Raw genomic sequence first — 22,998 nt, 5'->3', positions numbered from 1 at the left:
AGTATCAAAAGCTTTACTAAAGTCAAGATATACCATGTCTACCGCTTCCCCCCAGCCACAAGGCTTATTACCCTGTCAAAGAAAGCTATCAGGTTGATTTGACACTATTTGTTTTTGACAAATCCATGCTGACTGTCACTTATCACCTTATTATCTTCTAGATCAGGGGTTCCCAAACTTGGTTCGCAGCTTGCTCATGGTAAGCCCCTGGCGGGCCGCGAGACGCTTTGTTTACCTGAGCGTCTGCAGGTACGGCCGCTCGCAGCTCCCAGTGGCCGCGGTTTGCCATTTCCGGCCAATGAGAGTTGCGGGAAGTGGTGGTCTGGCCTGCACCACTTCCCGCAGCTCCCATTGGCCGGGAACGGCGAACCACAGCCACTGGGAACTGCGAGCGGCCATATCTGCAGACGCTCAGGTAAACAAAGCGTCTCGCGCCCTGCCAGGGGCTTACCCGGAGCAAGCCGCAAACCAAGTTTGGGAACCCCTGTTCTAGATGATTGCAAATTGATTGCTTAATTATTTGCTCCATTATCTTTTCGGGTACAGAAGTTAAGCTGACTGGTCTGTAATTCCCCGGGTTGTCCTTATTTCCCTTTCTATAGATTGGTACTATATTTGCCTTTTTCCAGTCTTCTGGAATCTCTCCCATCTTCCATGACTTTTCAAAGATAATGACTAATGGCTCAGATATCTCCTCAGTCAGCTCCTTGAGTATTCTAGGATGCATTTCATCAGGCCCTGGTGACTTGAAGACATCTAATTTGTCTAAGTAAATTTTAACTTGTTCTTTCCCTATTTTAGCCTCTTCTCATCCTACCTCATTTTCACTGACAGTCACTATGTTAGACGTCCAAACACCACCAATCTTCTTGGTGAAAACCGAAACAAAGAAGTCACTAAGCACCTGTACCATTTCCACATTTTCTGTGGTTATTTTCCCCGCATGATATAGGGGGGGAAATGGACCATGACGTATTTTATAGACCCTTTCTGTTTGAGATCTCATTACACCTGATTTTTGCTTTTGTTGATGGAAATGAGTTTTTCCATTAACATAAATGTGAAAGGAATTGGACACTATCCCTTAGAAGAAGTGAAATATGCCAATGAACCATGTGGGTGTCAATATGATGCCACATATGGAATTTCTCTTTTCGGTTAGCTTTTTTAAAACCTAGGAAATTATACACACACCTCCCAAAAAAACTACCCCAAACCAAAAACAAAAAACTATGTTAAAAGAAAATTAAGTTTGTAAAATCAAGCGCTGGGAAACGTTAGAATTAAGGTTGTCTGTACAACCTGAATTTGACCCTCTTGTGCCTATGCATTATGATAGTCTTTAATTCTGTGTCCACATACTATTTTTTCTACAGGACCGCTGCTTCATTCAGTATACAGAATGGACAATGCTCACTTAATGAGCTGCCATTAAATATTGTGTTTTGAACATTGTTCAGTGTGTATGATATCTGACTGCTTCTCAACTGTTAATTTATCTTCACAGCATCCCTGTGAGATGAAGTATTATCCCCATTTTACAGGTGGGGAACTGAGGCACAGGGAGATTAAAGCTAAAATTGTCCACTAATTTTGGGTACCTTGAGATGAGATGCCTAGGACCAACCTGACTTTTCAGAGTATTTAGCATTATAGCACTTCATGTTTTCAAAGCACAGCTCCTATTGACGTCAGATGTAGTTGTGAGTGCTCAGCACTTCTGCAGGGCATCAGGCTGGACGAGCATAAAATTAGGTATACACAATTAGTGACCACCTGTGAAAAGTTTGGTTCATGGGACTTGACTAGCATGAGATAGGAGCTCTTTGGCAAAGACAGGGGTAGAGGGCAGTTCTCCAGGGTAGCTTTCAAGAGCCTTAACCTCCGTTCTCTTTCTGCAGTCTTCTGCTTCATTCAATACATACCTTCCAACTTCTGCAACAAATGAGGCAGACAGCAGTCTCCTTTACCACACAACTCTGACTGATCCTGAGAGCAGGTCCTGTGCATTGAAGGAGACACTGGTCTTGTGGAAAAAATAGTATGTGATCATGTGATTACAGTTGCGATGATAGTCTTTAATTCTGCCTGTGCAGCCTTTAATTCTAGCACTTCCTACCTTTATGAGTAGGGCTCTACCAAATTCATGGTCCATTTTGGTCAATTTCATGGTCATAGGATTTTAAAAATCATAAATTTCATGACTTCAGCTATTGAAATCTGAAATTTCTTGGTGTTGTAATTGTAGGGATCCAGACCCAAAAAGGAGTTGGGGGGAGGGGGAAAAGTCACAAAGTTACTGTGGGGGGGGGGGGCGGGGTTGCAGTACTACTACCCTTACTTCTGCGCTGCTGGTGGCAGCGCTGCCTTCGGTGCTGGGCAGCTGGAGAGCGGTGGCTGTTGGCCAGGATCCCAGCTCTGAAGGCAGAGCCATAGCCAGCAGCAGCACAGAGGTAAGGATGACATGGTATGGTATTGCCATCCTTATTTCTGCTCTGCTGCCTGCAGAGCTGGGCCCTAAGTCAGCAGCCGCCACTCTCCCGCTGTCCAGCTCTGAAGGCAGCAGAACAGAAGTAAGGGTAGCATGGCATGGTATGGTATTGCCACCCTTACTTCTGCACTGCTGCTGGCAGGCCGCTGTCTTCAGAGCTGGGCACCTGGCCAATAGCCACCACTCTCCGGCCTCCCAGCTCTGAAGGCAACACAGAAGTAAGTGTGGCAATACAGCCACCCCCTGCAACTCCCTTTTGGGTCAGGACCCTCAATTGGAGAAACGCTGGTGTCGTTTCCCCTCCCCCCCCCCCCCCCGCCCCCCGTGAAATCTGTATAGTATACGGTAAAAGCACACAAAAGACCAGATTTCACAAGAGGAGACCAGATTTCATGGTCTGTGAAGCGTTTTTCATGGCTGTGAATTTGGTAGGGCCCTACTTATGAGTGCTTGACTTTGCAACCTTAATATTTCAATGTATTTTTGGTGTGTTATATATAATTATAATTAGTTTTTATCCTGTACATTGTCTAATATAAATGAACTGTGCAATCCTAATTCTACACTGTTGTGCATGTGCGTTATGAAACAGTCTGTGGTTATGTAACTAAATCCTATATTTTTCCAGGGGACCCTTGCTTCATTCTGTGAACAGGAGGGATGGTGTATACTGAAGAATCAGGGTTGCTCATTGAATGAGACTATTGTCTGTAGGATCTCTGCCTCAGTTGCTACAGATGCTAGGAGTGTAGTGAATGATTTAGGGAACTATAGGAAGGGCAAGGGTGATATACCTATACAATGTTAGCAAAAACTGAGGGTTTGTCTGCACTTGAAATGCTGTAGCAGCACAGCTACAGCTGCGCCACAGTAGTGCTTCAGTTTAGACACTGCCTACTCAAACAGACAGGCTCTCCCATCGGCGTAGGTAATCCACCTCCTCAAGAGGTGGTAGCTAGGTCAATGGAAGAATTCTTCGGTCAGCCTAGTTTTGTCTCACCAGGGGTTAGGTTGACTTAACTATGTCATTCAGGAGTATGGATTTTTCACACCCTGAGGGAGATAGCCAGGGTCGACCTAACTTTTAGTGCAGACCAGATCTAAAATGCTGTGCATGTTAAAAGATCTATACGTCTGTGCCCTAGACTTTTTATTGAGGAGTACAAATTGAAACACAACTCAAGTAACCATATGGTATTTTTTTCAAAGTACTTAAAATTACCCCTTGAATTAATCACTTGTCTACCTTGTCACAGAAATTATTGCTGTCCTGCAGAGAATTTGGTGATACACGTTCACAAAAAAAGCATATTTTGCTTAAACACCTTTTCCTAGAAAGGCTTGAGATTCCTGCAGTGTTGGTGCTGCAGTTTACTTTAAATCAATATGAGGCAGTAGCTGTCATCACAATTAACTCAATGGAATTTCTTCAACCATTAGACATGTTAGTCTTTCTTCTTGCATATCTATCAGCAACTGTGAGTGCTGAAATCTTATCATTACATAGTGGCACTCTAGAGTCAAGACTGAAACAGAAAATGACCTTGCAAATTGTATTTAATGTTTTGAGTAAAAAAATTTGTGTAGGAATCAAATCCAAAGTATCCAAGAATATTGCACTGAAAAATTAGCAAACGTTGATATTTTTCAATAGAGTGTAACACATTTAAGAACATTCAGATGTCCTTGTCTTTTAATTCTAGCACTGATTAACACTTCATCGTTAATCAACACTGGTGGAGGAAAATCAGCCCCAAATACTGGCAGTTCAAGGTTTTTGGCATCAGCGTAATGAAATGAATTCATTGAAGAATAGTTTAAAATTAATTTTGGTGGTGGTTTTTTCCAGAGTGTATAATTAATTAGTTTATATCTTATATCATATTTCTTTGTTTTCCTTTGTTAGCCTTTAAAATGAAAAGATTTTAATCAGCATCTGTCAAATGTTCTGGCTTGCTCAAAAAAGCAAATTATTTTCCAACATGCTGTCAGAAATAAATGGGTGCATCCTGATGATGCATGGAACTGTGGATACAGCTTTTCTGAAACCCTGAACTCTCTGAAATGTCCTTATTGCTGAGATATAGCGCCACAAATCATATTGAAGTTTCTTTATTTTTAAAGAGTATTTTATATGAGACACGACCAACTGCGTGGTTCAGCAATCTGTGTACTTGCCTTTCAGGCTAACCAACAGCTGACCTGGTTGATATCCTAATCAAAGCAATTTGATCTTGGAAAAGTGCATCCTCCGCAGTGTGTTCCTTTTCTAGATATCCAAATAGTTAAAATACCATCATTGCATAACAATAGTGACAGCACTGACTGCTGCAGTTTAGTACTGGGTTCAGGGCAGGGCCGGTTCCAGGCACCAGCTCAGCAAGCAGGTGCTTGGGGCGGCCAAGGGGAAGGGGCGGCACGTCGGGCTCTTCGGCAGCAATTCAGCGGTGGGTCCCTCGATCCCTCTCGGAGGGAAGGACCTGCCTTCGAAGAAGAAAGCAGCATGGTGGAGCTGCCACCAATCACGCCTTTTTTGTTTCCGCCGCTTGGGGCGGCAAAAACCCTGGAGCCGGCCCTGGTTCAGGGAGAAAAGACACCCCTTACCCAAATCCCCTGCACCTGACAACTACATTGGCAGTGTCTGCATTTCAGGATCATATGGACTGGTCCTTGTCTTACCCCCAAGGGCACAAATCACTCCAAAAGAACAGAGAAGTAGAGCCATGGTTCTGCCCCTCACAGTTTGCAGAGTTAGCTGGCTGTAGAGAGAACACATTGTATCATTCAGAACAATGGTGCGACATGTGCAGACTTCTCGAGCCTCCTGGACCTCAGGGAAGGATTGTCCACCCTCAGTACAATTCCTCCTGTAGTAACTCCAAACTTGGCATTTGGACAAATCAAGTCTAGCCCTTAGTGTATTGAAATGGAATGGTTTCCTCCCATTGAAGCTCAGGGATGCTGTATGGTTACTGACCCACACCTCAGCTTCTCACTCTCACCCATTTCCCAGTCCCTTCAGTCCTCTGCTCTTCTGAGCTGCTGAACAAAGCTAGCCTTCCCATTCTCTAAAGTGGCTATTTTAAGAGGTGCTGCCAACACCACCACCACCACAACAAATCTTTCCTATAAAAGATATGTAAATGGAGAACGGCGACTCACTGCGCACTCTCCTCCCACACAACTCTGCACAGAGCTGAGCCACACCCAGACTGCCACTGTGAATGGAACTATTCAGACCTGGCCAGGTGGTGGTTTTCAGATTCTCTATAAACCTTCAGAGCTGCAGCCACATCTGAGAAGTCTCTCCAAATGGGGGCAGTAGAACCCCACTTCTTCCTATTGCTTCATTATTGTTTCTGCTGATGGGAAAGAATTTATTACTCCCCATCCATTTTTTTAATAAACACTTAATAGAAAAAGTGTTCATTTCATTCAAAGGGGGAAGAAGTAGGGCAGTTTAAAAAAAATATAACTAAAATGGCTCATTGTGGGGGACACGCCTTCCAAAGCTTAGAAGAAGGAAAGCTCTGAAAATAGAGACAACACGTTTCTGAATAACTTCAGGGTCCTCCCTGATTGTTCTGTAGCAACCATAAAATTTAACCTCCATAGTTTGTTTATCCCAGTTGTTTACAAAATAATTTGACAATTCTCCTTGTTTGAAATGCTCTATCTTTTTGGTCGGTTTTCCTAGATGTCATATTGCCATTGTGACTATGCATGGGTGAAAAACTTGTATGAGCAAATCTATGCCAAAATCAATAGACAGACACTTTGTTTCTCCCTTACAGGTAGGGAAAATGAAATCCTGCTTCCAAGGTTATACACAGTAAGTCTCCCTCCTGAAGGCTACATCCCAGATAATCCAAGAACAGATAGTCCCACAAATGCTGAAAACTCAGAGAGTAGTGATGATGCAGCAGGTAAGGAATTGCTCTAAATGACATTTTCTATAATACATTTTCTTTAAGAAAGAGATGTTAACAACACAATTCTAAAGTAAAACCTAACTGGAGCAACCTGGTATTTAACTGTTGCTGCCAGTGGGTGTCGCTGTTTTGCAACAAAAAGAAGTGGCTTTTCTTAAGATGTGTGTCCACATGGGCTGACTTTCTATTTTAGAATTAAAGGGCCAAATTCAGCACTTGGTTACATCTTTGCAATGCCATAGATGTTAATGAAGTTGCAGAGATCTATCTAAGGATAGAATTTGACTAGCTCCTTCTTTTGTAGCTCAGGTGCCACATATGAAGAAAGAGCTCAGATTAGCTGTGCAGTGAAGATGTACTCTGAGTTAATTCCTGCTGGAGTTCTCCACATGTACACGGCAACCAAGCAGTGGCTGAAGTTCACCCAATTGCTGATACTCAAATGGACAAGGGAAATATTAATTATTTTGAAGTTTATCTCCACCAGTATGGAACCAGGAGTCTGGCTGATCCTTGGAGGTGTGTGGGTGAAGATCCCAGCTTCTAACCTCATGGGATCTACAAGCAGGAGACTGGAAACAAAGACCTTGAAAGCCATTAAAAAGAGCAGCCTGGGGAAATGGGGTAGGGGAAAGGAGAGAGAGAGACACTGGAGAGAGAGAAGCAGACTGTATCTTTTACTTAGTCTACTAAGTAAAAAGATACAGGGAGGGGAGGGATAGCTCAGTGGTTTGAGCATTGGCCTGCTAAACCCAGGGTTGTGAGTTCAATCCTTGAGGGGGCCACTTGGGGATCTGGGGCAAAATCAGTACTTGGTCCTGCTAGTGAAGGCAGGGGGCTGGACTCGATGACCTTTCAAGGTCCCTTCCAGTTCTAGGAGATGGGATATCTCCATTAATTTCTATTTCTTTCTATTTCTACTGGATTAAATTCAATAAGGACAAATGCACAGTACTTCATGTAGGAAGGAACAATCCGTTGCACACATGCAAAATGGGAAATGACTACCTAGGAAGGAGTACTGCGGAAAAGGATCTGGGGGTCATAGTGGACCACAAGTTAAATATCAGTCAATCGTGTAACACTGTTGCAAAAAAAAGCGAACATCATTCTGGGATGTATTAGCAGGAGTGTTGTAAGCAAGACATGAGAACTAATTCTTCCACTCTACTCCGCGCTGATTAGGCCTCAACTGGAGTATTGTGACCAGTTCTGGGCACCACATTTCAGGAAAGATGTGGACAAATTGGAGAAAGTCCAGAGAAGAGCAACAAAAAATGATTAAAGTCTAGAAAACATGACCTATGAGGGAAGATTGAAAACTGTTATCCTGTCCCCTCTGTCTTCTCTTTTCCAGACTAAACAAACCCAATTTTTTCAAAAGGTTGTTACAAGGAGGAGGGAGAAGAATTGTTCTTCTTACCTCTTATCCTCTAACCTCTGAGGATAGGACAAGAAGCAATGGGCTTAAAATGCAGGAAGGGTGGTTCAGGTTGGACATTAGGAAAAACTTCCTAACTGTCAGGGTGGTTAAACACTGGAATAAATTGCCTAGGGAGATTGTGGAATCTCCATCATTGGAGATGTTTAAGAGCAGGTTAGACTAACCCCTGTCAGGGACGGTTTAAATAATGGGGGAATGGAGTAGATGACCTCTCAAGGTCCCTTCCAGTCCTATGATTCTATGATTTAAAAGTCAGACCAACACAGCTACATTGGTCAGTGATGTGAAAAAAACACACTCCTGACAGACATAACTATGCCAGCCTAACCCCAAGTGTGGACACAGTTAAGTCCGCAGAAGAATGCTAGAAGTCAACTAACTAACTTAGTTCGAGGAGGTGTAAAGGCCTGGTCTACACTACCCGCCTGAATCGGCGGGTAGAAATCGACCTCTCGGGGATCGATTTATCGCGTCCCGTCAGGACGCGACAATCGATCCCCGAATCGACGCTCTTACTCCACCAGCGAAGGTGGGAGTAAGAGCCGTCGACGGGAAGCCGCGGAGGTCGATTTTGCCGCTGTCCTCACAGCGGGGTAAGTCGGCTGCGATACGTCGAATTCAGCTACGCTATTCGCGTAGCTGAATTTGCGTATCTTAAATCGACCCCCCCCCCCCCCCCCCCGTAGTGTAGATGTAGCGTTGGGAGGAGTTCAGAAAAAATTCTTCTGTTGGTGTAGGTTGCATTTACACACTAGGGCTCTATGCTGGCACAGCTAGGCTAATGTAGCTATGCTAGTATAGTCTCTGTAGTGCAGACACAGCCTTGGTCCCTGTGAGGAGGAGGAGGGTGCCAAGGGTAAGTCAGGCCTACCTAAATTTTGAGAGAAATGCTAATCTTTGGTGTTTTGTTATTTTAACCCTTTTTCTCTGTTTGATCTGTTTCTACAGATAAGTACATAATACTTTGTGTTGAACAAACTTTTCTCTGTCATTTTTCATACTGTTCTCAGTCCAGGAGGGAAGTCTGTAGCACAGCCAAAACACAGTTGGACCTGCAAAGTAACCTGGGTGTTAAACAGGGATGCTGTAATGTGGAGACTCAGGCTCAGAATAGAGTAAATCATGGGGTTCCCCTACAGAGACAGAAGGGCAAGCATGAGCTTGTCACTTGAAAGAGGTGCCCACAGAGAGAATGAGTGAGGGGTCAAAGACATAGGTTACCCTGGAACTGTGACATCACAAAAAAACGTTAAGGGTGATCTTTCTCCATATAAAGACTGTGGACAGTCCTTTTCATTTATAAAAAAATCCATTTATAAAAACAAAATATACACTAGCAAGGTTATTTTATTAAAATTCTGTTGGGATTTAAAAATAAAAACCAATTTTGCTAAACCATTTCTCTTCTTCTAAATGCCCTTTAAGGTGGTTGATCTTCCCTTGCAGGAAGCTATTCGAGAACCAAATTTAAATTGTGCACTTTTTTCTTTGTGTTAAATCAGACTCACATTCTGAATAATACACCAATTCTTAATTTATTGTTAAGATTTCTTTTAATAACACAATTCTCATAGACAGGTTACTGGGTTTCTACTTTGCAGTGCATATAGTTGAAACTTCTTGTCCTAAGTTTCAAGGCCTTGATGGACAATCTCTCCTGACCCCTTTAACTTGGTCTCCTTTCACGTTCCTTACACAGACAGGTGTACACACATGCCCCTTTTCCACATTTCACAAACATGAGTGAATTAGGAATCCCCAGTCTCATGTGCTAATATCATTTTACAAGTGGAGAAAATGAGGCACTTAGATGACTTGAGAGTAAAACATGGGATGATAAAGAGCACAGGCCTGAGAGTCATCTCAATGCCCTATGCTTTAACCATCAGACCATTTTCATTATGATACCAGTCCTGGACTACTGTGGTTATGTTCCTCATCTGCTGTTTAAATATTTAACTGAAGCAATATTTGCATATTGGGTACCAATATATTTTATAATAATGAAGTATAAAACTTACAATGGTATTATAGCTCCTCCTTTAAAGATAGTACAAACATTGCATTCAAATTTTTGCAATGACTGCTTTACTGATTTATGGCTGTTCAACTCATGGGTATAGTCACTGTAACTCATGAAAATAAAACATGCCTCTCTCCTCTTAAGCATCCTTTCATTCTTTTTATTTTAAGTGAATAAATGTGTATATCTAATACATCTGTTTCACTCCGCCAGTTCTGAGCTCACTTTTGTGGTTTAAACTTACTTTTTCCAGTACTCCAAAATTTTGATTGCAAATATAGTTTCTCGACCTCTTTTTTTGCGAGGAGTATTCGCATAGAACCACTCATTGACTATTCTGACCAATGGAAGGCAGTCTCTGATTTACTTGATGCCTCTCTCAGATGTTCAGAAGGAGTCAATTTAGACTCTAATCACTTGTACAATAGTTGATAAATGCAACTGTATTTATTTTTAACAGATTAATGCTAATCCTACAAAGATTTACCCATATGCCTAATTTTATGCACATGAATAGTCGCATTGAAATGAAAGCATATAAACTTCACCAGTAAAATTTAATCCATGCATAAATCTTTGCAGGATTGAGGCCATAATCTCAAAGAAGGCTCAAACAATACAGCAAGAGTTTAAATAATTGCACGGTGGAGATTTTTCCCTGGGCTTTTTTAACTAGGTGTAGTTACAGGCTGTAAAAATATGATGTATGTAAAAACAAAATTTCTTAAGTGAAAGTAACAGCATCCTGTGATGTGATCCTTAGGGCAGATACAAAGCTATCCCATATCACTCCCTTGATGCTCTCTTGCTAGCAGAGTCTCAAAGCTCTTAACACCTAAAACATATTGCCTGCTTACTGACATTTTACTGCTGCTAATAGTTTTCCATTTCTAACTTCCTGGCTCAGGAAAGTAACTTTGGCCTGGTCTACACTAGGAGCTTATATCGAATTTAGCGCCGTTACATCGAATTAACCCTGCACCCGTCCACACCAGGAAGCTACTTAGTTCGAAATAGAGCTCTTTTAAATTCGACTTCTGTAATCCTCGAAAACAAGAGGAGTAGCGCTAAATTCGAAATGGCAATATCGAATTAGGCTAGGTGTGGATGGAAATCGACGGTAATAGCTCCGGGAGCTATCCCACAGTGCACCACTCTGTTGACGCTCTGGACAGCACTTCGAGCTCGGATGCTCTGACCAGCCACACAGTAAAAGCCCCGGGAAAATTTGAATTCCTTTTCCTGTCTGGCCAGTTTGAATCTCATTTTCTGTTTGGACAGCGTGGAGAGCTCAGCAGCACTGGCAACGATGCAGAGCTCTCCAGCAGAGTTGGCCGTGCAATCTAATAGAAAGAGGGCCCCAGCATGGACTGATCGGGAAGTCTTGGATCTCATCGCTGTGTGGGGCGATGAGTCCGTGCTTTCAGAGCTGCGCTCCAAAAGAAGGAATGCAAAGATCTACGAGAAGATCTCTAAAGCCATGGCAGAGAGAGGATACAGCCGGGATGCAACGCAGTGCCGCGTGAAAATCAAGGAGCTGAGACAAGGCTACCAAAAAACCAAAGAGGCAAACCGACGCTCCGGATCCCAGCCCCACACATCACGTTTCTACGAGGCACTGCATTCCATCCTAGGTGCGGCCGCCACCACTACCCCACCACTGACCGTGGACTCCGAGGATGGGATATTGTCCACGGCCGGTTCCTCCTCGGAAATGTTAGGTGACGGGGAAGATGAGGAAGGAGATGAGGAGGACGAGGCAGTCGACAGCGCTTGCACCGCTGATTTCAACGACAGCCAGGAGCTCTTCATCACCCTTACCGAGATCCCCTACCAACCGTCCACGGCCCTTACCCCGGACACCGAATCAGGGGAAGGATCAAGCAGTGAGTGCTTTAAACATCTAAACATTTCATTTTAACATAAGTGGAATATTTATATTGTTAAGAATGGGCTTTTCAGTCACCCATTTAAACATAGAAACTTTTATTTATAACAAAACAGGAATATTAACTATATTAGTAATTTGTTGTTCATGATTTAGTTGGCTTAGTGAACTATTTACTCCTAACTATGTATAGAAAATCAAGTACTGTCCGGATATTCATGATTAGTCCACCACAGGACGCTCCACTCTGTAGTCCGTTATGCTGAACTTAAATGAAAAGGCGGTCAATGTGCCCGGGAATGGACAGACAGTCCTCCTGGGATAGCTCGGCATAGCTCTCCTGGAGGTACCGCTCCAGCATGCGCATGAGGTTCCACGGCAGGGCGATCTTGTTCGGTCCCCCGTGGTAACACACGTTCCCACGCCATGAGTCCATCAGGTAGTCGGGGATCAGTGCGCGGCACAGCATGGCGGCATACGGCCCAGGCCTCTGCATGCTTTCACGCAGCATCCTTCCCCTCTCAGTCTCCGAGATCCTCATGAGTGTTATGTCACACATGACGCCCTGCTTTAAATTAGGGAGGGGAATGTTAGTATTGGGACTGCTTTACAGCCACGCGGTGGAGGCGGCAGAGGGGCAGCATACAGGGATCTTTCCCGGGGACAGCCGCGAGGTGGTGGGACAGGGGCAGAGCTCATGCTTCCCTGATTGCTGCCAGCAGAGAGTGGCCTTGCATTCAGTGCGAAAGGAGCCCAGTGCTACTATTACATGTTTAAGCTGCCACAAGTCTACGGCTTACCATGTTTTCCTGCAGCAGAAGTAGAGGTGTCCTGCAACGCTTCTCTGATCGCAACTGCAGGACCCCAGACACATAAGGCGAGGGCCGAAAATTCGACCTTGTCCTGAGTGCGCATGTGAAAGGTGCAGTGCATGGTGTTGTTCACAGAGAAAGACTATGCTCTTTGTTAGCAACTTCATTTATCTGTCTCAGGAATTTACTCCCTTTTTCCCATTCCCACAGACACATCTGCGACTGTCTCCCAACCCAGCCTGGCATCACACTCCCAGAGGCTAGCGCAGATTAGAAGAAGGAAGAGAAAAACGCGGGAAGACATGTTTTATGAACTTATGGAGTGCTCACGAGAGCAGGCAGCCCAGACGACACAGTGGAGGGAGAACTTGTCACAAATGCACAGAGCAGTCATGGAACGGGAGGAGAGGTGGCGCCAGGAGGACCAGCAGGCTACTCAAACCCTGCTTGGACTAATGAGGGAGCAAACGGAGACGCTCCGGCGCCTAGTGGATGTTCTGCAAGACCGGAGGCAGGAGGACAGAGCACTGCTGCTGTCTATCTCTAACCGCCCTCCCCCGCCACCAAGTCCCACACCCCCCTCACCAAAAGTACAAAGAAGGAGGGGCGGCAAGGGCCGTTAAAACTGTCAGTCGGCCACTGCACACTGCTGCAGCAATGGAAGGCTCTCGTTCCAAAGTTTGAAAAGTCCTTTCCTACCCATCTCACACTAGCCCATGTCCAAGTTTCCTCCCCCCCCCCCCTTTTCATGTGCGGTTCATAATAAAACATCTGTTTCTGTTAAGTACTGTTTCCGAGAGTGTCTTTTGGAGGGGATTCTGTCTGAAGGGGGGGAAGGGGTTTGTTACTTGGACAGGACAGTCACCTGTAGCAGGCTACAGAGGCGGGGGCAGGTCCAGCATCAGGACACATACACAGCACAGTCACCAGTTACCCTGGTCAGTCTGGGAGGCGGTTTTCTTGTTCTGGGGTGCGAGGGGGTTGATCTGTGACTTTGTGTCGGGGGAGGGCAGTTAGAGATCCTATGCCGCGGTCCTTATCCTGGATCACAGAGCCATGCAGCAGGGGATCTGTTACCCTCCGCCCCCTGCCAGAAAGTCACTTGGCCGACACATACATCCAGTCCCGCCCAGGACTGCTGGCAGGCTGCGTTGAAACAACCAATCCAGCACTGCGGAGCCTGTCATTCCCGGACTTTAGAAGCATCATTTGCAGCAAAACACTAAGCCCGCCCCCCGCCACAGTCTGCGTCCCCGGTTTAAAACATTCCCGCGAAAACAGTAAAAAAGAGAACCTTGTTCATTAACAGAACAGAACAGATTTTATTTGTTGGGAAGGTGGGGAAGGGGGTATGTAACTTGGAAGGATAGTCAACAGTAACTGGGTAAAGAAACGGGGGCAGGTTCAGCATCTGTGTCCACAAAGTAAAAAGTCACTGGAGACCCTGTTCAGTCAGGAACCTGGCTTTCAAAGCCTCCCTGATGCACAGCGCGTCCCGCTGTGATCTTCTAATCGCCCTGCTGTCTGGCTGGACGTAATCAGAAGCCAGGCTATTTGCCTCAACCTCCCACCCCGACATATAGGTCTCCCCCTTGCTCTCACACAAATTGTGGAGCACACAGCCAGCAGCTATCACAATCGGGATATTGGTCTCGCTGAGATCACAGCGAGTGAGTAGGCTTCTCCATCTCCCCTTGAGACGGCCAAAAGCACACTCCACCACCATTCTGCACTTGCTGAGCCGGTAGTTGAATAGTTCTTTCCCTGACTCCAGTGCGCCAGTGTAGGGCTTCATGAGCCAGGGCATTAGCGGGTATGCAGGGTCCCCGAGGATGACTGTAGGCATCTCCACATCCCCAACAGTTACTTTGTGGTCCGGGAAGTAAAGACCTTCCTGCAGCCGTCTACACAGACCAGAGTTCCTGAACACCCTAGCGTCATGAACCTTGCCAGGCCATCCAACGTAGATATTGGTAAAACGTCCCCGATGGTCCACCAGTGCTTGCAGCACCATGGAAAAGTAGCCCTTCCGGTTGATGTACTGGCTAGCCTGGTGGTCCGGTGCCAGGATAGGGATGTGAGTCCCATCTATAGCCCCACCGCAGTTTGGGAATCCCATCTCGGCAAAGCCATCTCTGATGAGCTCCACGTTTCCCAGGGTCACTACCTTAGATAGCAGTAGCTTGACGATTGCCCTGGCTACTTGCATAACAGCAACCCCCACGGTAGACTTGCCCACGCCAAACTGGTTAGCGACGGACCGGTAGCTGTCTGGCGTTGCGAGCTTCCAGAGGGCTATGGCCACTCGCTTCTGGACAGTCAGGGCTGCCCGCATCCGGGTGTCCTTTCGCTTCAGGGCAGGGGACAGCAACTCACACAGTTCGAGGAAAGTCCCCTTCCGCATGCGAAAGTTGCGCAGCCACTGGGATTCATCCCAGACCTGCAGCACTATGCGGTCCCACCATTCCGTGCTGGTTTCACGGGCCCAGAATCGCCGTTCAACAGTATCAACAAGACCCAGTGACAGCGAGATGTCCTGGGCGCTGGGTCTCATGTTCTCAGAGAGGTCGGAGCTAGTGTCCGACTTCATGCCGTCACGGTAGTGCCGTAGCCTCCTCTCATGATTGATCTGCAGCTGCCTCTGGTACAGGTGGAGGAGAAGCTGCGAGGCGTTGAGAACTGCCACAACTGCAGCGATGGTCGCAGCGGGATCCATGCTCGCACTGCTGTGGCGTCCGCGCTGTCAGTAATCAGAAAAGCGCGCGAACTGATTTCCCGCCGGCGCTTTCAGGGAGGGAGGGAGGGAGGGCTTGAGTGACGGACGGATGACGACAGGCGCCCAAAAGCACCCTCGACACATTTTTTTACCCAGAAGGCATTTGGGGCTCGACCCAGAATTCCAATGGGCAGGGGGGACTGCGGGAACTGTGGGATAGCTGCCCACAGTGCACCGCTTCCAATGTCGACGCTTGCCCCGTTAGTGTGGACTCACAAAGTCTCACAAAGTCGAATTACTGTCCTTAGTGTGGACACACACGTTCGACTTAGTAATATCGATTCCACATAGTCGAATTAACTAAAATCGAAGTACTCTCGTAGTGTAGACAAGGCCTTTCTTTCACAGGAGCGGTATGAAAATATTTTTAATTAGACCAAATGAGGGTTTTGTTTAATCAAACATGCACCCAGCTAAAGACTTTGCCCAGATGAATAAACATCTTGGGCCTGATTCTGGTCTTAGTTATATCCCAGTAGTGACTCTCTTGAAATGTAAAATTACTGTGATAGTGATCAGAACTAGGCCCCAGGTGAAGGTTCATTATTGGGTGTTAACACTCCCATTAATGGATGGCTGATTCTTCATATCAACAGCTATAATGTTGCTTTATAAACATATCTGTTGATGTTATAGCTAGATAATTCCTTTGTTTTTAACATACTGGCAGTGCCGCTACTAATGGCACTATAACACAACTTCGGAAATTAAGACACAATCTTTTCTGCATATGTAACTCTGTTGCAGCAAACCCTTAAGAATAATTTATCCAGGCCAGACTCTGTCTATCGCCACCATCCAGATCAAACCAGTTCAAATTGAGGAAACAATTCCCTGTTGGCTTAATTCCCACTTTATTTCCTACTTCATCATTTTCTGTTGTGCTGATTGTTTTATTTGGAATTTATGCCAGTAGCAAACAAGACTTCATAGAGGGTGTCACAGTTTAGGGCAACTGTATTTCCCCTCTGTGATCCAGCAAGTGCTTCCACTTTAGACTCCCAGCTCTCCAGCTGTCACCTCTATTGAGCAGGTACACATGTCTCTCTCCCTCTTGACCAGGATATTTCCAGGTTGCAGAGTTCTCCGTTTACTCTGTGAATTCCTCAGCAAGAAAGCTTGCCTCAGCTGGCCTGCTTTGCCTTCATTCCTCAGAGGCAATATACAGCATGACTGCCCAGAGTTATATTTCCTTACAAATATTTCTAAGCAAGCACATCTATTCTTAAGATGAAAACATTACAGAGAAAAAGTATTGAGAACAATAGAAGAACCTACACACATGTTAATAAGCTTACCAAAAATCACCCCAGCTCCAGCAAGGCCTCTGCCAGGTGAACAGCTCTTCAACCTTCCTTTCCCCTCTCCTGACTCCCCTGTGTTTTTTTTTTTCTCCCCTGTGGCTACAAGTTCATAACTACTTTAGCTCAGAACAAGCCCCACCATGAATCCGAGTCACTGCTTTAAACAGTTTGGGTCTTTGATCTGTCATCCTGTAACAGGTGATCAGCAGACAAAAGGTTCAGGGCTCCAGAAGGATCCTCAAGGCAAAGCTTCAAAAGGCTGAGTTCTTGTGTAACCAAAGGGTTTACATTTGCATACATCTTCCTCTGGAAATTTCCTGGGAAACCCACTTAACTTTAAAAGTTCACATTGTTTCAACTGGTCCCTTTTGAAGCTCATAATACTTCTACTCCTGGGGGAATTCTGCGCCGCTGCACAATGCAGAATTTGCACAGAAATTATTGTTCTGTGCAGAATTTCCTTCCATCAACCCCGCCCCCCTCCCCCCAAAATGGGCTGCAGAGCTGCTGGCCACCACTAGGGGCTGCTGGACCTGGCAGAGCCCAGCTCACAAATAGAAGACACTGCTTGGTGGAGGGGGAGGGAGCTGGAGGGTTCTGGGCATCTGTGCTTCCCTGCTATGCCCTGAAGGAAGGAGGCAGTGTGCAGGAAACTCCACACAAGCCTGGGACCCACCATCAGGCTGTTTTTCCCTCTGGATCCCTGGGCTCTGGAAAGGTAGGGAGTGCAAGTGTCTGAGCTGGGGGGGCCTACAGCTGGGCTCTGGAGGGCGGGGTGCAGGTGTTTGGGCTTCGGGGGCCCTGCTGCTGGGCTCTGGCAGGGAAGGGGTATTAGTATCTGGATTGGGGGTGCCCCGCTGCTGGGCTCTGGTGAGGATAGAGAGGGTCTGGGTGCCTGGGCTGGAGGGTGCCCTGCAGCTGGGCCCTGGGGGTAGAGGGTGCAGGTGTCTGTGCTGGGGGGTCCCTGCAGCTGGGCTCTGGGGGGAAGGAGGTGTGGGTGTCTGGCTCCCCCATCTGGCTCTGGGCGGGAGGGGACAGAGAAACAGGAACTGCGTTGTCATAGGAGTTTCTTTAACTTCTACTCCTGGGGGAATTTTTTTTGTCTCTATTGTTACAGACATAGTTGCTAACAGATATTTTGAAATAAATTACCAAAATAATTGAAATTGGAGTGATTATATAGTGTTATTTTGACAAATAAAATATGCAGGATTTTGCAGAATTTTAAAATATTGTGTGCAGAATTTTTATAAACCCCAGGAGTACGCTTTCCAGGGTTTAGGTTAATCAGATCTCCTTAGAGAAGCTACATAAAATCCCACAATAATACATAAACATTTTCATTTTTAATATAGTGAACTCCTAAGATACTTAAACTTAAACTTCATTTAATTAATTCAATAAGGTTTGTCCAGGATATAGCAATATAGAAATTGCCAGATCTGTCACAGAAGGTTCATGCCACTAATCCCCTCTTTGGTTACGTCATTGTGTCCAAATCCCTCCTTCAGTATTCCTTGCAGGAGCTGCAAAAAGTGATGAGATGTTACTGTGAGCTGCAATTACCTAGGGAGGAAAAAATGGGCTAGAAAGCCATAGAAGCTTTTCTCAAAATTCCAGAATGGCCACACAATCCCAGACAATCTACACAAAAGCCCAGACCTTCACTACACAAAGTTCTGTTTGAATTCTTAGCCTGTTCAGGTGAGTTTAGGAGTGTCTGAAAATAAATACAATCCCATGTGCACAGAGGAATATATGCCCTCACACATCTGTCTGTGTGCATGCATGATTCTTTGAAAATGTGTATTTATATGATTGCTTTATAGCTCCTAGAATCATAAAATATGATCATATCAAGTGAAACACGGTGCTATGGACATGTTGATCAAAATAATTATAGTGACACTCTTTTGAATAATATCTGTAAAATGTTCTCATTCATATCTTTTTACTGTGATCCTAGTGTATGGAGTACTGCCATCTGTTTAGGCATTAAATCTAATTTATTTCCTTTAGAAGTGCAACAATAGTATAATGACAAGAGATTAATTGCATTTGGGTACAATATCAATGGTAATTGGATTGTAGACTTTTCTAGGTTTATTCCGCTGCAAGGTCAGACAGGAACTAGCTAATGTATTCCTGCAGGTCAATTTGCCTTCTGAGATATTGCCTCCTGAATTGTTGGGCCCTGCTGTTAATCCCACGTTCATTCATCTCGATTTATTTGACCTGTATAGTTTTTTTTTATGGCCTGATCCAGTGTTCACTGAAGCCAATGGAATGCCATTGACTTTAAAGAGGGAAGATACAACAACATCATCAGGCATAAAAAAATAGGAGCAGATAGCCCGGAAAAAGACATTTTACTACATAAAACTCAGTCATGGTAAAATGTAATATCAAGCATCTAGATTGAGAACTTAAACACAGTCTGTTTTGTTTTATAAATTGAAATACTTTTTCATTTTTAATATGTAACTATTTGTCAGCTTTGGAATGTAGCAGGGTCAGCCCTAAGATGCTGCACATCTCTATATCCATTATTCCTCTTCCTCTTTTCTGTGATAGTTGCCTTGTGGTTGATCTGGCTAGAAGATGAGAATTCTAATTTATGACAGTCTTGTCCAGGCTTGAGTCTGAGGAAGAAAAAGAACAATAAAGTATATCTAGGAATATCCATCACTCTGTTTGCACATTATTCTAAGTGCTTCAAGCTCTTTTCCCTATCGTGAAGGATAAATAATTATACATTGCTACTGTATTTACCCTTAGTTTAATTACATATACATCATTGTCACTGCATACGTTATTTTCAGGTATTTTGAGGTAAAAAAGCCTTGGGTGTTGCATCTTGATGCTTCATCTATGATGCTTGATACTTGTTTTGTACAGTTCCAATACATATTACAGGATTGTTTGAAGATGACTGGGCTCCGCTGTTGGGTTCCTTCTATAAAAGATCTTGCGGGGAGGAGGGAGGGTTGTTTTGTTTTTCCATGTAGGTGCTCTTCAAAAACTGTGTTTTCTTTCAAGAGAAACATGCAACATAGACTCAACAAATACTCTTAAGATTAGGATCTGAGGGCTGTATGCACAAAATAAGTTAAGCTTTGTGACACTGAGGCTTGGTCTATACTAACCCCCCAAATCGAACTAAGGTACGCAACTTCAGCTACGTGAATAACGTAGCTGAAGTTCGAAGTACCTTAGTTCGATCTTACTTCAGTCCACACGCGGCAGGCAGGCTCCCCCGTCGACTCCATGGTACTCCTCTCGCCGAGCAGGAGTACCGCAGTCGGCGGCGAGCACTTCCGGGTTCGACTTATCGCGTCTTGTCTGGACGCGATAAGTCGAACCCAGAAGTTCGATTGCCAGCCGCCGAACTAGCGGCTGGGTATAGACGTACCCTGAGAGTCATACCACCTGGCTTCTAGGCTCCTAGAAAATCACTAATTCACAGAGCCTGATTTAGGTGCCTAGGCTCCTATACAATGAAAGGGGATAGTTAGGCACCTTATACTGTGATTCACAAAAAACAATATCCTAGAGAGGGAGCCGTCTAAGCTAGCAACTGGGAGATGCCAATGCGATGGATGTGTGATCAGACCCACCACTCTCAGACAGAGGCAACTATTGCTGCTAGCAATTCATAGATGGGGAGGAGGTTGACTTCCCTCATCGCTTGTAGCCTGGTGGTTAGAGTACTCATTGGGATGGTGGAATACGCCTGGGTTCAAGTCCCCCATCCCCATGAGGGGGAGAAGGGATTTGAACCCAGGGGTATTCCACATCCCACGTGAGTACCCTAGCCTCCAGGCTAAAAGTTATGAGGGAGCTCCTTTTCCTCAGCTGTCTTCTGAGAACTCGCCTGAGGGGCCCAATGAGTCAGCCTCTGAGCACAATGGAGGCAGCCAAAAGCCTGTCTACCCTGGTTCATTAATTTCTCTAGGGCTTAAGTGAGAGGTAGGCATCCAGATGCCTAGAGAACGGCAGCAACGTGCATGCTCAGAGGCACAAACATTGGTGCCCAAGGAACTTTTACTGCAAAAACTTTTTGGGGCCAAGTGAGTTTAAACACCTTCGGGATTTGGCTGGAGTTTTGTGTATCACAGTGGTCCCGAAAGTGGGACTAAGGCACCTAAGGGTATGTCTACACTACAGGATTAATTCGAATTTATATAATTCGAATTTAGGAAACCGATTTTATAAATTCGAATGTATTCGGCCACACTAGGCACCATTAATTCGGTGGTTTGCGTCCAAGCTACCATAGTAGCATCGATTTCCAGAGCGTTGCATTGTGGGTAGCTTTTACATAGCTATCCCATAGTTCCCGCAGTCTCCACCCCCCTTGGAATTCTGGGTTGAGACCCCAGTGCATGATGGGGCAAAAAACATTGTCGCAGGTAGTTCTGGGTACAGCCTCCCCCTCCCTCCCTGAAAGCAACGGCAGACAACCATTTCGCGCCTTTTTTCCTGAGTGAACTCTGCAGACTCCATTCTGCATCAAGCATGGATCCCGTTGTGCTCCAGAACGCAGTCTTGAACATTATAAACACCTCGCGCTTTCTCGTGGAGTTTATGCTTACACAGGACCAGAAAAAAGAGGCGAGGAGGAGGAGGCGGCGATTGCAGCGCAGCGACCAGCGTGATGAGGACATGGACACGGACACAGAATTCTCTGAGACCGCGGGCCCCGGTGCTTTGGAGATTATGATGTTAATGGGCCAGGTTATAGGCTTGGAACGCCGATTCTGGGCCCGGGAAACAAGCACAGACTGGTGGGACCGCATAGTGTTGCAGGTGTGGGACGATTCCCAGTGGCTGAGAAACTTTCGCATGCGTAAGGGCACTTTCATGGAACTTTGTGACTTGCTTTCCCCTGCCCTGAAGCGCCAGAATACCAAGATGAGAGCAGCCCTCACAGTTGAGAAGCGAGTGGCGATAGCCCTGTGGAAGCTTGCAACGCCAGACAGCTACCGGTCAGTCGGGAATCAATTTGGAGTGGGCAAATCTACTGTGGGGGCTGCTGTGATGCAAGTAGCCAAAGCAATCACGGAGGTGCTGCTACGAAAGGTAGTGACTCTGGGAAATGTGCAGGTCATAGTGGATGGCTTTGCTGCAATGGGATTCCCTAACTGTGGTGGGGCAATAGATGGAACCCATATTCCTATCTTGGCACCGGAGCACCAGGGTACCCAGTACATAAACCGCAAGGGGTACTTCTCAATACGTTTCACCAACATCCATGTGGGCTGGCCGGGAAGGGTTCATGACGCTCGCGTCTTCAGGAACACCAATCTGTTTAAACGGCTGCAGCAAGGGACTTACTTTCCGGACCAGAAAATAACCGTGGGGGATGTTGAAATGCCAATTGTTATTCTTGGGGACCCAGCCTACCCCTTAATGCCATGGCTCATGAAGCCATACACAGGCAGCCTGGACAGGAGTCAGGAGTTGTTCAACTACAGGCTGAGCAAGTGCAGAATGGTGGTAGAATGTGCATTTGGCCGTTTAAAAGATCGCTGGCGATCCTTATTGACTCGCTCAGACCTCAGCCAAACCAATATCCCCATTGTTATTACTGCTTGCTGTGTGCTTCACAATCTCTGTGAGAGCAAGGGGGAGACCTTTATGGCAGGGTGGGAGGCTGAGGCAAATCGCCTGGCTGCTGATTACTCGCAGCCAGACACCAGGGCGATTAGAAGAGCACACGATGAAGCGCTGCGCATTAGGGAAGCTTTGAAAACCAGTTTCATGACTGGCCAGGCTACAGTGTGAAATTTATGTTTGTTTATCCTTCCTGAAAACCCGCCCCCTTTATTGACTCATTCTCTGTAAGGAACCCACCCTCCCCCTTCCCCCAGCTTGCTTTCAAAGGAAATAAAGTCACCATTGTTTAAAAATCATTTATTCTTTATTAATTGATTATAAAAAGAGGGAGAGAACCTGAGTGGGGTTTGGGAGGAGGATCAGCGGGAAGGAAAAGCCCAGTAAAAAAAGGTTAAGAAAATGGCAGCCTTTTGCTTGGGCTGTCCACTGGGGTGGAATGGGAGGGTGTACGGAGCCTCCCCCCCCGTGTTCTTACACGTCTGGGTGTGGAGGCTATGGAACATGGTGAGGAGGTAGGGGGGTTATACAGGGGCTGTAGCGGCACAGAACCTGAGTGGGGTTTGGGAGGAGGATCTGCGGGAAGGAAAAGCCCAGTAAAAAAAGGTTAAAAAAATGGCAGCCTTTTGCTTGGGCTGTCCACTGGGGTGGAATGGGAGGGTGTACGGAGCCTCCCCCCCCGTGTTCTTACACGTCTGGGTGTGGAGGCTAT

The 22,998-nt window shown here is 45.7% G+C and overlaps 1 protein-coding gene across 1 annotated transcript in view; it reads left to right on the top strand.

Annotated features, from left to right (window-relative positions):
* The window catches only part of ERICH1 (glutamate rich 1), a 120,128-nt gene that overhangs the window by 48,808 nt on the left and 48,322 nt on the right, over positions 1–22,998 (top strand). The window contains exon 3 of the mRNA XM_065401284.1: positions 6,286–6,417. Coding sequence (XP_065257356.1) covers positions 6,286–6,417 — 132 coding nt within the window. The remainder of the gene's footprint in view (positions 1–6,285; positions 6,418–22,998) is intronic.

The sequence above is a fragment of the Emys orbicularis genome, chromosome 3, assembly GCF_028017835.1.
Source record: "Emys orbicularis isolate rEmyOrb1 chromosome 3, rEmyOrb1.hap1, whole genome shotgun sequence".
In the NCBI taxonomy this organism is placed as follows: Eukaryota; Metazoa; Chordata; order Testudines; family Emydidae; genus Emys; species Emys orbicularis.
The sequence above is the reverse complement of the archived record's forward strand: the minus strand, read 5'-3'. Positions and strand labels throughout refer to the sequence as shown.